Here is a 15117-nt window from a genome sequence, read left to right on the forward strand (position 1 = left end):
CACCCGCAAAGTCCGACACATCCACCGAGAGCGACATCCAGATTTATGGGTTGCTGGAAAATATCTGTAGTAAAAGCTTTATCATCTAACAGTATGGGATCGTTTAGCATGTTTTCTGTAATATGTGACTAAAAATAACTGTACTTGCTAATTGTTTGTTCTTTTCTGTGAAACGAGAGGTGTTATGCTCTGCAGTGAGGAAGACGCAAATTAAAGGTGTTTTCAAGAATCAGGACATTGATGGTCTATTCTCAGGATCGACTCTTGGTCCGCAGTTAGAAGGGGCCACTGCACTTGTGGGAGTGCTACAACCTCTGTGTACATGGAGCTGTCTATCTGCACGCCATCTACATATGTAACAGTGGCGCACGCAGCTTTGTCTCTTTTAAGTGAATGGGACAAAGATGCAACATCCTGCACTACTGCAATTAAGAACATGGTGTGCAAAAACAGGGGACCTGCAGAATCAGACTGGAAACCTTGCAGCGCGATAAACTCTCTGGGGGTTATACTTAGCTATACCGAATCCTTTCCTCTAATTTGTCGCGACTTAGCTGAAACAATATTCCGACTGCAGGGCTTTTCTCCTTGTGAACAGTAGGGTATTTGGAAGGTGGCACATTCATACATGGGTACGGTCCTTAATGAGGCTCTTTCACCAGGATCAACCCTATTAGACCAGGTAGAGTTGATCTAGCTGAGTAAAATAATACCTTTCTTTTCTTTCTCGGTGCCGGCGTTGTGGAGAAATGAAGACTTTCATTCCTATGCAAATGAGCCATTGGAGCACCTCCAGCGACACCCCTCCCATTAGATTGAGTTCTTGTGCCTGCGCATTAGCTCGCCTCTTGGTGCTCCAATGTATCATTTGCATACCAATAAAAGTCTTTTTTTCGCCACAATGCCGACACCTAGAAAGAAACGAAAGGTATCATTTTACTCACCCTAACAGGCCATATGCCTGGTTTAATAGGGTTGATCCTGGTGACAAAGCCTGTTTAAAACGTTTCAGCAATTACAGCCGGAATTTAGTCTCCCAACACATCATATCTATAAATACTTGCAATTAAAAAGCGCTTTGGTCACACAAAGAGGGTCGTCTCCAAAAGAATGTGACTCTCACTTAGGGCTTTTTCACACCTGCGTTCTTTTCTTCCGGCATAGAGTTCCGTCGTCGGCGCTCTATGCCGGAAGAATCCTGATCAGTTTTATCCTAATGCATTCTGAATGGAGAGAAATCCGTTCAGGATGCATCAGGATGTCTTCAGTTCCGGACCGGAACGTTTTTTGGCCGGAGAAAATACCGCAGCATGCTGCTCTTTTTGCTCCGGCCAAAAATCCTGAACACTTGCCGCAAGGCCAGATCCGGAATTAATGCCCATTGAAAGGCATTGATCCGGATCCGGCCTTAAGCTAAACGTCGTTTCGGCGCATTGCCGGATCCGACGTTTAGCTTTTTCTGAATGGTTACCATGGCTGCCGGGACGCTAAAGTCCTGTTTGCCATGGTAAAGTGTAGGGGGGAGCAGTATACTTACCGTCCGTGCGGCTCACGGGGCGCTTCAGAGTGACGTCAGGGCGCCCCAAGCGCATGGATCATGTGATCGCATGGCACGTCATCCATGCGCATGGGGCGCTCTGACGTCATTCTGGAGCGCCCCGGGAGCCGCACGGACGGTAAGTATACCGCTCCCCCGCTCCCCACTACTACTATGGCAACCATGACTTTAATAGCGTCCTGGCTGCCATAGTAACACTGAACGCATTTTGAAGACAGATCCGTCTTCAAATGCTTTCAGTTCACTTGCATTTTTCCGGATCCGGCGTGTAATTCCGGCAAGTGGAGTACACGCCGGATCCAGACAACGCAAGTGTGAAAGTGGCCTTAGTCTTAGATCTGGCGGTAGGTCCTGGCTCGGCGAAGGGTATAATATCAAGGATATACAGTTCTCTGTTAATTTCAGAATTTTTGTTATTTGTGTAATCGAATGTTGATGCACATTGATATTTGGTTCTCAAAACTTCATTGTATGAGTGTACACTGACTGTACTTTATACTATTGATTTATTATCGGACACATGATTGTACTGTGTCATTGAGCGACATGTTGGACATATTATCGGACACATGATTGTACTGTGTCATTGAGCGACATGTTGGTGATTGAGCGACATGTTGGTCATATTATCGGACACATGATTGTACTGTGTCATTGAGCGACATGTTGGTCATTGAGCGACATGGACATATTATCGGACACATGATTGTACTGTGTCATTGAGTGACATGATGGTCATTGAGCGACATGTTGGACATATTATAGAACACATGATCGTACTGTGTCATTGAGCGACATGTTGGACATATTATCGGACACATGATTGAACTGTGCCATCGAGCGACATGTTGGTCATTGAGCGACATGGACATATTATCGGACACATGATTGTACTGTGTCATTGAGTGACATGTTGGTCATTCAGTGACATGTTGGACATATTATCGGACACATGATTGTACTGTGTCATTGAGCGACATGTTGGTCATTGAGTGACATGTTGGACATATTATCGGACACATGATTGTACTGTGTCATTGAGTGACATGATGGTCATTGAGTGACATGTTGGACATATTATTAGACACATGATCGTACTGTCATTGAGCGACATGTTGGACATATTATTGAACACATGATTGTACTGTGTCATTGAGCGACATGTTGGTCATTCAGCGACATATTGGACATATTATCGGACACATGATCGTACTGTGTCATTGAGCGACATTTTGGTCATTTAGCGACATGTTGGACATATTTTCGGACACATGATTGAACTGTGCCATCGAGCGACATGTTGGTCATTGAGCGACATGGACATATTATTGGACACATGATTGTACTGTGTCATTGAGCGACATGTTGGTCATTTAGCGACATGTTGGACATATTATCGGACACATGATTGTACTGTGTCATTGAGTGACATGATGATCATTGAGCGACATGTTGGACATATTATCGGACACATGATTGTACTGTGTCATTGAGCGACATGTTGGTCATTGAGTGACATGTTGGACATATTATCGGACACATGATTGTACTGTGTCATTGAGCGACATGTTGGACATATTATTGAACACATGATTGTACTGTGTCATTGAGCGACATGTTGGTCATTCAGCGACATGTTGGACATATTATCGGACACATGATCGTACTGTGTCATTGAGTGACATGTTGGTCATTTAGCGACATGTTGGACATATTATCGGACACATGATTGTACTGTGTCATTGAGTGACATGATGATCATTGAGCGACATGTTGGACATATTATCGGACACATGATTGTACTGTGTCATTGAGCGACATGTTGGTCATTGAGTGACATGTTGGACATATTATCGGACACATGATTGTACTGTGTCATTGAGCGACATGTTGGACATATTATTGAACACATGATTGTACTGTGTCATTGAGCGACATGTTGGTCATTGAGCGACATGTTGGACATATTATCGGACACATGATCGTACTGTGTCATTGAGCGACATGTTGGACATATTATCGGACACATGATTGTACTGTGTCATTGAGGGACATGTTGGACATATTATCAGACATATGATCGTACTGTGTCATTGAGCGACATGTTGGTCATTGAGCGACATGTTGGACATATTATCGGACACATGATTGTACTGTGTCATTGAGGGACATGTTGGACATATTATCAGACATATGATCGTACTGTGTCATTAAGCGACATGTTGGTCATTGAGCGACATGTTGGACATATTATCGGACACATGATTGTACTGTGTCATTGAGCGACATGTCGGTCATTGAGCGACATGTTGGACATATTATCGGACACATGATTGTACTGTGTCATTGAGTGACATGTTGGTCATTTAGCGACATGTTGGACATATTATCGGACACATGATTGTACTGTGTCATTGAGTGACATGTTGGTCATTTAGCGACATGGACATATTATCGAACACATGATTGTACTGTGTCATTAAGTGACATGATGGTCATTGAGCGACATGTTGGACATATTATTAGACACATGATCGTACTGTCATTGAGCGACATGTTGGACATATTATTGAACACATGATTGTACTGTGTCATTGAGCGACATGTTGGTCATTGAGCCACATGTTGGACATATTATCGGACACATGATTGTACTGTGTCATTGAGAGACATGTTGGACATATTATCGGACACATGATTGTACTGTGTCATTGAGCGACATGTTGGTGATTGAGCGACATGTTGGTCATATTATCGGACACATGATTGTACTGTGTCATTGAGCGACATGTTGGTCATTGAGCGACATGGACATATTATCGGACACATGATTGTTCTGTGTCATTGAGTGACATGATGGTCATTGAGCGACATGTTGGACATATTATAGAACACATGATCGTACTGTGTCATTGAGCGACATGTTGGACATATTATCGGACACATGATTGAACTGTGCCATCGAGCGACATGTTGGTCATTGAGCGACATGGACATATTATCGGACACATGATTGTACTGTGTCATTGAGTGACATGTTGGTCATTCAGTGACATGTTGGACATATTATCGGACACATGATTGTACTGTGTCATTGAGCGACATGTTGGTCATTGAGTGACATGTTGGACATATTATCGGACACATGATTGTACTGTGTCATTGAGTGACATGATGGTCATTGAGTGACATGTTGGACATATTATTAGACACATGATCGTACTGTCATTGAGCGACATGTTGGACATATTATTGAACACATGATTGTACTGTGTCATTGAGCGACATGTTGGTCATTCAGCGACATATTGGACATATTATCGGACACATGATCGTACTGTGTCATTGAGCGACATTTTGGTCATTTAGCGACATGTTGGACATATTATCGGACACATGATTGAACTGTGCCATCGAGCGACATGTTGGTCATTGAGCGACATGGACATATTATCGGACACATGATTGTACTGTGTCATTGAGTGACATGTTGGTCATTCAGCGACATGTTGGACATATTATCGGACACATGATCGTACTGCTTCATTAAGCGACATGATGGTCATTGAGCGACATGGACATATTATTAGACACATGATTGTACTGTGTCATTGAGTGACATGTTGGTCATTCAGCGACATGTTGGACATATTATCGGACACATGATTGTACTGTGTCATTGAGCGACATGTTGGTCATTTAGCGACATGTTGGACATATTATCGGACACATGATTGTACTGTGTCATTGAGTGACATGATGATCATTGAGCGACATGTTGGACATATTATCGGACACATGATTGTACTGTGTCATTGAGCGACATGTTGGACATATTATTGGACACATGATTGTACTGTGTCATTGAGGGACATGTTGGACATATTATCGGACATATGATCATACTGTGTCATTGAGCGACATGATGGTCATTCAGCGACATGTTGGACATATTATCGGACACATGATTGTACTGTGTCATTGAGCGACATGATGGTCATTGAGCGACATGTTGGACATATTATCGGACACATGATTGTACTGTGTCATTGAGCGACATGTTGGATATATTATCGGACACATGATCGTACTGTGTCATTGAGCGACATGTTGGTCATTGAGCGACATGTTGGACATATTATCGGACACATGATTGTACTGTGTCATTGAGCGACATGTCGGTCATTGAGCGACATGTTGGTTATTGAGCGACATGTTGGACATATTATCGGACACATGATTGTACTGTGTCATTGAGGGACATGTTGGAAATATTATCGGACATATGATCGTACTGTGTCATTGAGCGACATGATGGTCATTCAGCGACATGTTGGACATATTATTGGACACATGATTGTACTGTGTCATTGAGCGACATGATGGTCATTGAGCGACATGTTATACATATTATCGGACACATGATTGTACTGTGTCATTGAGCGACATGTTGGTCATTGAGCGACATGTTGGACATATTATCGGACACATGATCGTACTGTGTCATTGAGCGACATGTTGGACATATTATTGGACACATGATTGTACTCTATCATTGAGCGACATAATGGTCATTGAGTGACATGTTGGACATATTATCGGACACTTGATTGTACTGTGTCATTGAGCGACATGTTGGACATATTATCGGACACATGATCGTACTGCTTCATTGAGCGACATGATGGTCATTGAGTGACATGTTGGACATATTATCGGACACATGATTGTACTGTGTCATTGAGCGACATGTTGGACATATTATTAGACACATGATTGTACTGTGTCATTGAGCGACATGTTGGACATATTATTAGACACATGATTGTACTGTGTCATTGAGCGACATGTTGGACATATTATCGGACACATGATTGTACTGTGTCATTGAGCGACATGTTGGAAGGTTGGTTTATTTTTGTTACAAAACCAATAAAGAATATCTGAATTAAAAAAGATGGTGTGCAGGTAGACAATCTGTAGAGTACAGTGGGTGTAGGAATTTATATTGGATCAGAGCAAATTCATGACACTAACGGCATTGAGAAGAAAAAGAGTTAACCGCGTCATCAGTAATACATTTGGATATGTCAGCAACCCATTTATGGAAGGCCTTGGTACCATTAGACTGTAGAAGAGTATAGAGGCTGGTAAGGGGCTTAGGGTACTTTTACACTTGCGTTGTTGGATTCCGGCAGATAGTTCTGTCGCCGGAACTGCCTGCCGGATCCAGCAATCTGTATGCAAACGGATACCATTTGTAGACGGATCCGGATGCGGATCCATCTTACAAATGCATTACAATACCGGATCCGTCTCTCTGGTTCCGTTTTTCCGGAGCACTTGGGGCCAGATCCGGCATGAATGCATTTCAATGGAAAATAATGCCAGATTCGGCATTCCGGCAAGTGTTCCGAAATTTTAGATGGAGTAAATACGGCAGCATGCTGTGGTATTTTCTCCGTCCAAAAACCGTACAGTGACTTAACTGGAGACATCCTGATGCATCCTGAACGGATTGCTCTCCATTCAGAATGCATTAGGATAAAACTGATCAGTTTTTACCCGGTATTGAGCCCTTAGAACGGAACTCAATACTGGAAAAGTTTAGCGCAAGTGTGAAAGTACCCTTAGTTAGGTCCAGTGTACATAGTACATATTATGCCCTCTACTTTAGAACTGGCAAAAGAGACGTGTAAGGAACCAAATTTTCTGAAAATACCTATAAAGCCCCGTGCATAGTTGGCAAGATCTTTGAGTGTTAAAAAAAAGAAGGAAAAACAGATGACTCAAGCAAGACCTGTTTTAGGTAATTAATACCTCATGGTGCCCAGTAATTTGTGTGTTCATACAGATGTGAAGTGTAGGAAATGTGTCCGATGTGATGGTAGGAGAAATGACCAAGACTTTACCTTTTGTTAGAGGGAGTTTACCTGGGTGTTGGTATTGACCTGCATTTCCTAAGATCATGATCCCTAGATATTTAGAGAGAAACAGGGGAATGAAACTGGGAGAGGGACCCATCCAGTGGAAATGGACCCGATTTAGCCTAGTTAACTGTTCAAACAGAACAGTCCAGAGAAGGAACCAAACTGTTCTATCAACTCACATAAGGAAGCCAGGAAAGGACCTGCATCTACTAGGTAGACCAACATATCATCAGCATAAAGGGACAGTAAAAAAAAAACTAGGAATGCCTTTTACGCCCAATCATCTGATTTGGCAGCCACAATAGAGCGTGTTCATATTTATATCAGTGGTCTTTCCAGGCATAAAGCATGTTTAGTCTGGATGTATTCTGTTAGTAAGGATTTTGCCTCCAGGTCAATATTATCAGCTATCATCAGACAGACCCTTATCTTTGGGGCATCTAAAAATTGTCCTAACTAGATGGCCCTCTATTCTCTGGGCTATTAAAGTTTTTATACCTACTATGTATGAGCCTGAGCCCTCTCAGCCTAGAAGAAAAGTAGAGTGGACACATGTATGATCTGGACATACATATGTGAGTGGTCATGTTCTATAATTTTGTGGATGGCACAGGACGGCCGTGCGGATGCAGACGGCACATAGAGTGCTGTCAGCATCTTTTGAGGCTCCGTTGAAGTGAATGAGTCCACATCTGACCAGCAAAAAATGAAGATCAAATGTGGACCTAAATCGCGTGTGCCTGTTTTGCGGACAGCGCAAACTGTGGATTCGCAAAACACAGACACCGGCCGTGGGCACCCCACATAGCTGTGTGGACCCATTGATTTCAATGGGTCCGCATTCCACAAGATGCCCCAAAGACAGGTTATAGACGATCTTTTGTGGCGCGGAGGCACGGACCTGGAAGCACACAGAAAAGCTTCCTTTCATTGAAGAAAACTGTGTGCACACGGCCGGTGCCCCTGTTTTGCGTGATTCCCGGTTCACCCAAAAAACATGTAAATAACATAGTAATTAAAACAAAAGAAGCCACAGATAAACACCTATAGAGCATCCTTTAGGGTGGTTAACATATCTGATTGTGGTAGTTTATTTAGCCAAAGTAAGAAGTGGGTTGCAAAGGAATTAAAAAGATAAAGGAAGGACTGTTCCGCCAGAGAACAACCTGCCAGAGTTGGCCGGATCCGGCCTAGCCAAATTCTGCTGTTTACCACTGGAACCCATTGACTCTAATGAGATCTAGCAGGGATCTGGCCGCTTTCTGGTGAGATGGCGTCTTTCGGCCAGACATAAACTGTTGCACGGTTTTTGTCTGTCTGAAAACTTCCAGCACTTATGCCAGAAAGCCGCAGGATCCAATTATGGTCAATGGGGTCCGGTGGTGCACGGCAGTATCCGGCTAGTATTGCTGGATCCAGATCCATTTAACACAAATGTGAACCTACACTTCCACTTCTGGCTTTAGCTCAAAAAATGCCAAAAAACTGCTACAAAAAACTGTGTGTGGACCCACCCTTACAAACACATTTTCTGTGATGTTTTGTTTAGGCTTTAAAAAATGCCATGAATTTGAATTTTTGCTCACAGATCATTTTTGTAAATGTGCCCCCAAAAAGAAAACAATAGTGGTAAGTAAGACACACGGTTTGCCAAAAACGCCAGAAAAAAAAAAAAAAAAAGCTAACTTTTATTCTGGACTTTTTTAGTGGTAAAAAAGTGTGGGGACCCAAAAAAGATGGTGTGCCCACACAGGTCACGATGTAATTGTCTTGTTGATATGCTATAGCATTATAAAATGGGAATAGCTTTTAAAGGCTTCTTCCCACGTCACGTTGAGTAACTGATCTATAGGCAGTGTGTTACAGAACAGGAGGATCTGAGCAGACCTATTCAGTCACTGACAGTCCTACAGGTAAGGCTGCCAATCACTGAGCAGGACCAACCGTCAACTGGACTCCTAAGTATTGAAAACACATGGATTTAAATGAATAAAATACAAATCACACAGAAAAATATATATCACTCTGCTCAGCTTCTCCTGCTCTATAACATGCTGCCTGCAGATCAGACACCATGTTCAATGTGACAGGTTCCCTTTAACATAATACTCAGCAAGAGACCTTCTGATACAAATATATGATCAGACTCTACTCCTACTGATAGGGGACTCAGTCCAGTGTCGGATTTATACTTTCCTGGTAATATGCCAACACATTTCTTCTCCATTTTTATGAAACACGGAGAAAGCCTTCAAGACGTATCAACACCAGAAAAATCCAGCAAATTGACTCATCTACTGTAACGGGCCGAGGAAGGAAATCAGTCCGGCTGTCTGACCACAATTAGATTTGAAGGAAGGTTCATCCTAATGGAATGTTCACATGATGGCACAAGTGCCTACAGAGGCAGGATCTTCTTATACTGCTCTAGAAGGGCCACAGTGAGTGCCCCACTGGGAGCATTGATGAAGAATTGGGATCATTGATGCCTCTGCTGTTATATTAGACCATGGAGCAGGTGCTGGATTAGCCACTAATGGCTGAATCAAATGCATGAAGAACAGCAAAGACGGTGAAATGACTAGCAATGTCGTCATGCGGCGATCCATTATTTGCAACGTATGTGTAATTATACAGGCGTCAGAGGTGCATATAACTTACTCCCAATCACAACCAATGCCCTAGGGAGCCTTTATCATGCGGCACGGAAACGGTTGTTAGAAAATAACTCATGATATGGGGAAGCTGAATTCCCTGTGGCTTCCATGGGAGCAAGTCGGACAGAATGTGTCAACAGATTGTGGGGGAGATTTATCAAAACTGGTGTAAAAGAGAACTGGCCTAGTTGCCCATAGCTACCAATCAGATCCCACCTTTCATTTTCCAAAGGAGCTCTGAAAAATGAAAGGTGGAATCTGATTTGTTGCTATGGGCAACTAAGGCAGTTTTCCTTTACACCAGTTTTGATAAATCTCCCCCTATGTCTCTTCACAGCTCAACACTGTCAACGCTGGCAGTGTATATGTGACTATGTAGTGCCACGCCCGAATGACAAGGGGAATGATAATGCCCAGTTGTCAATGCATTTATGCAGTTTATTAAAGAGGGTTTCTAGTAGTAGCATATTGACGACTTATCCTCAAGATAGGTCACCGATACCCAGTGGTGGACTGGGAACTTAAAGTGGCCCTGAAAAAAAACTAAAAGTGGCCCCATATTGTAGGTGGGTCCAAATTGACACAAAACGGGGGGCAACACAAGTAGGCAGGAACACCAAACTTATGCAGGCCAGTAATACCATAATTCAGCACAAAATACTGCTTCAGCAGAGCCAAATACCACAGTGCAGCACGGTATACTGCCTCAGCAGAGCCAAATACCACAGTGCAGCACGGTATACTGCCTCAGCAGAGCCAAATACCACAGTGCAGCACGGTTTACTGCCTCAGCAGAGCCAAATACCACAGTGCAGCACGGTATACTGCTTTAGCAGAGCCAAATAGCACAGTGCAGCATGGTAGTCTGCCTCAGCAGAGCCAAATACCACAGTGCAGCACAATATACTGCCTCAGCAGAGCCAAATAGCACAGTGCAGCACGGTTTACTGCCTCAGCAGAGCCAAACACCACAGTGCAGCATGGTATACTGCTTCAGCAGAGCCAAATACCACAGTGCAGCACAATATACTGCCTCAGCAGAGCCAAATACCACAGTGCAGCATGGTATACTGCTTCAGCAGAGCCAAATAGCACAGTGCAGCACGGTTTACTGCCTCAGCAGAGCCAAATACCACAGTGCAGCACAGTAGACTGCCTCAGCAAAGCCAAATACCACAGTGCAGCACAGTATACTGCCTCAGGCGAGCCAAATACCACAGTGCAGCACGGTATACTGCTTTAGCAGAGCCAAATAGCACAGTGCAGCATGGTAGTCTGCCTCAGCAGAGTCAAATACCACAGTGCAGCACAGTATACTGCCTCAGGCGAGCCAAATACCACAGTGAAGCACGGTATACTGCCTCAGGTGAGCCAAATAGCACAGTGCAGCATGGTATACTGCCTCAGCAGAGCCAAATACCACAGTGAAGCACGGTATACTGCCTCAGGTGAGCCAAATAGCACAGTGCAGCATGGTATACTGCCTCAGCAGAGCCATATACCATAGTGCAGCACGGTATACTGCCTCAGGCGAGCCAAATAGCACAGTGCAGAACAGTATACTGCCTCAGCAGAGCCAAATACAACAGTGCAACATAAAATACTGCCACCCCCACACAATTTCAACAGTATCACCATCCATTAAGTTCAGGAGGGCACCTGTAGCGATTGGCCAGGTGCATAAGTACCCGACGCTCCCATCCTGGCCATCAGCCCACCAGAAAAGGTCCCTGTAGGTTCTATGGCCAGTCCGCTCCTTCCAGAACCTGATCGGTTGGGGTCTGATTGCCAACACCCCTATGGATCAGCTATCAGAGTGCTGCAGCCTTTTACTGGGCCAATGACGCTAGGTTAATAGCTCACATGGCCTACGTGCAACTCAGTCTCATTCAAGTGAATGGTCCTGAGCTGCAATACCAAGCACAGCCACTACACAATGTACAGCGCCGTGCTTGGTATGCAGTGAGCAGGCCACACTGCAGTCTCTTCAACCAGCGTTGCCATGTGTTGGCACATTGATGCCTAGTCTGTAGATAGGTCATTATTATTTTACTCTGCTTTAATTTCAGGAGTAGTAACAGGGGAACAGTGCAACACAGAGGTATAAGAACTGTTATAACAGGAGAGCAGGTCGCCTCTGAAATTAATTTCCACCAGAAAGTACACAGCCCACACTATAAATGTATTGACAACCATAAACAGCTCAGAGCAAAATCTACATGGTGGTTACATAACATGTACCTCGGAAATGGCCTTCCAACCCATACCACAACAGTGCACGTTCAGTACATACGTGTGTACTATTTCATTGAATTTAATTAATTTTCCCACAATGCAACATTTCCAAGAGTTGCAATAAACCAGTGCAATCATCCTAATGCCATCTTAAAGTTCAGTGTAAATTGGCCCCAGCCCTGTTCACCATACGATCTGCCTGCCTCCTCTGCTATCCTGTTTTCTATTCCTCTGCCCATCCATGAGCTGCCATCTTCCAGCATATGTCTGATTCTTTGTCTCTTCCATCCACCTCCCTCTCTCCTCTCCCTGTACTATTCTTCAGCATCTCCTCTCTCCCTCTCTTCCAGTCAGTTAATTAGTGTTTGTCATTTCCATCTCCTGACGTAGGAGCATCTCTTCCCTGGTGCTGGTTGCTATGGTAACCCAGGACCAGGGCCTAGAGAGGCCTGTGTGTGTTGCTGCACACGCCAGGCCGAAGTGTAAAGCAATGATAAGCACGACTTACCTGCCGCACAAAGCTGTTAGAGGTGGTGTCGGAGCTGGTACTTCCGTCTGAACGCTTGAACCGACTTTTTCTCTTATATTTAGCCTGCCAAGAACAATAAAAAGAAATGCTGCATCAATAAAACGACATGTCGGATACCTCCAGTACTGGTGTCCCAGGCAGGACTACGGCAGTGTAATACTCAGCCATGACACGTGAATTACATGTTCGTGCAACCCAACCTACAGTAATAATTTCAGTAACCTTAGTACTAACCTGTCACTGTCAGTATCTATTCACCAGATCAGTGCTGGTCGTAGGGGCCCCATCACTGAGGGGCCCACGCTAGCACTAAAATAAAACATCTAGGATGATGTCAGGTACTGCTTTCCATAGGCCCAAAACTACAGTACACCTTTAATGCGGGTATATACAGCAACTTATCTACTCTTCAAAAATTACAATGCAAAATGCTAATTACTTGTCACACGAGCATTCCCTATGTCACCACCGTGCCCCCCACATACCGGCCCCTCCTATATTATATAACCAGTGCTCTCCAAATCCTAATGATACACCATAAATGAATAATGCTGGCCTGAAAACTTCTATGCATGTTTATTTGGTGCATGCTGCTAAATATTCTCTTTTCTTTGGTAAAGCTCCAATAATTGACATATATATATAAAACTATATATATATATATATATATATATATAAAGAGATATATATATCAAATTTCCTAATCACGCCAAATATTTCTCCCTTAACCCTCTCAGTGCCACAGCAAAGCAGTCATCCCCCTTGTCACTTCCACCTCCCATCCCCCATGCATCCTATGTTTACCTGCTCAGTACCAGCTGTTTCTCTATGTTCACATTTCATCCATTTGCTTCCTTTTTCTCTTCCTATCTAACAATCTGTAATGACTACGACCCTAATCCATAGATGTTATAATACTTCTATATAAATTACCATCAAGCCTATACATTCTGTCCATACATTGCATCACCCTGACATATGTGGATGTCACATTTACACATCATGCATGCATGTCATCCTATGATCTGTATATTATGTATATGTTTATGTATATCTGTATATACTGAGTAATGGATGCATTAACAAGTCTGAGATGTGCCATGAAATAGTTTATTATCGGTGCTATAGGGATGGGTGTAGATGAAGCTACATTATTCTCACCTGCAGACTGTGGCCCTCTAACACGTCCATCTGGATCTCCTGTGTTGAGCTGGACGGGGTCCTGGCCATCCTGCTCTGCTGGACCATTGGTGAGACCCCCCTTCACGCTCAGATTTTCTCCAGTTACCCTGCACTCATCCCTCCAGCAGTTCCAGGACTGTGTGTATGAGAGAGGCAGGCAGAAGAGAGGAGAACTGGGGAGGGGAGGAAAGGGAGAGATAGGGTGAATGATAGAACAAGGAGGAGGAGAGCACAGGCAGACACTGGGAGGGGATAGCACAGAATGGAGAAGACAGGCTGGGAAATAACAGGGAAGGCTAAAGCGGTGCAAGAAATGAGAAAAAATAGGCAGGGGGATGATAGAAGAATGGGATCTGGAGGCAGGCAAGCGATACTGAAGGAGAGACACACAGCCACCGAGGAGACAGTGACAGACACTCAGCAGAACACAAACATGGATGAAGAGAGAAGTAGAACAGTTGTGCACTGGACAGGAAGAGAGGATGGAATTGCAGGAGAGACACCCACATCATTTAAAGAGACTGAGTCTAGCATAGAAACAAGATGTAAAAAACTACATTGCGGACTACAATATCTGCCCATCTAATGGAGCCCCCAAAAAATGCTGCTATGTCTTCAATTATTGCCGAAATCTGAGCAAGAGTGTCTGATTATAGCAGTAGCTAGTCAGTCTCAAAATCCCAATAGGTATTACAAGACCTGGCACAGGCACCCACTCAATTTGCGTCCTCTTTCCTTCCCAATACCTCTCCTGAATTTGGCCTTCCTTCTTTTGCTACTCTTGGCTTCTCATTCTTTAGGTCTTCCTTTCCTTCTCCACATCCTATGGGACTACCGAAGATAGCCATGTACAGTGCATGGCTATCTCCAGCAGTCTCATAGGGTTTGAATGGACTGGCAATACATTTGCTCGACTGCTGCTCTATTGAAATGGGGGGCATGGGACGCCCTTCACAAGATCACTGGTAATCCTAACAATGAAATTTATCAAATCCAAATTTAGCTATCCAAAATTAAAAATTATAA

At 43.7% G+C, this 15117-nt stretch overlaps 1 protein-coding gene across 1 annotated transcript in view; it reads right to left on the reverse strand.

Annotated features, from left to right (window-relative positions):
* The window catches only part of CACNB1 (calcium voltage-gated channel auxiliary subunit beta 1), a 106427-nt gene extending 92217 nt beyond the window's left edge, over window positions 1-14210 (reverse strand). The window contains exons 1-2 of the mRNA XM_044297352.1: window positions 14071-14210; window positions 12889-12972 (exon numbers count right to left, since the gene is read on the reverse strand). Coding sequence (XP_044153287.1) covers window positions 12889-12972; window positions 14071-14157 — 171 coding nt within the window. The 5' untranslated portion in view covers window positions 14158-14210. The remainder of the gene's footprint in view (window positions 1-12888; window positions 12973-14070) is intronic.
* Window positions 14211-15117: the final 907 nt, after the last annotated feature.

This window comes from Bufo gargarizans, chromosome 6, assembly GCF_014858855.1.
Source record: "Bufo gargarizans isolate SCDJY-AF-19 chromosome 6, ASM1485885v1, whole genome shotgun sequence".
In the NCBI taxonomy this organism is placed as follows: Eukaryota; Metazoa; Chordata; class Amphibia; order Anura; family Bufonidae; genus Bufo; species Bufo gargarizans.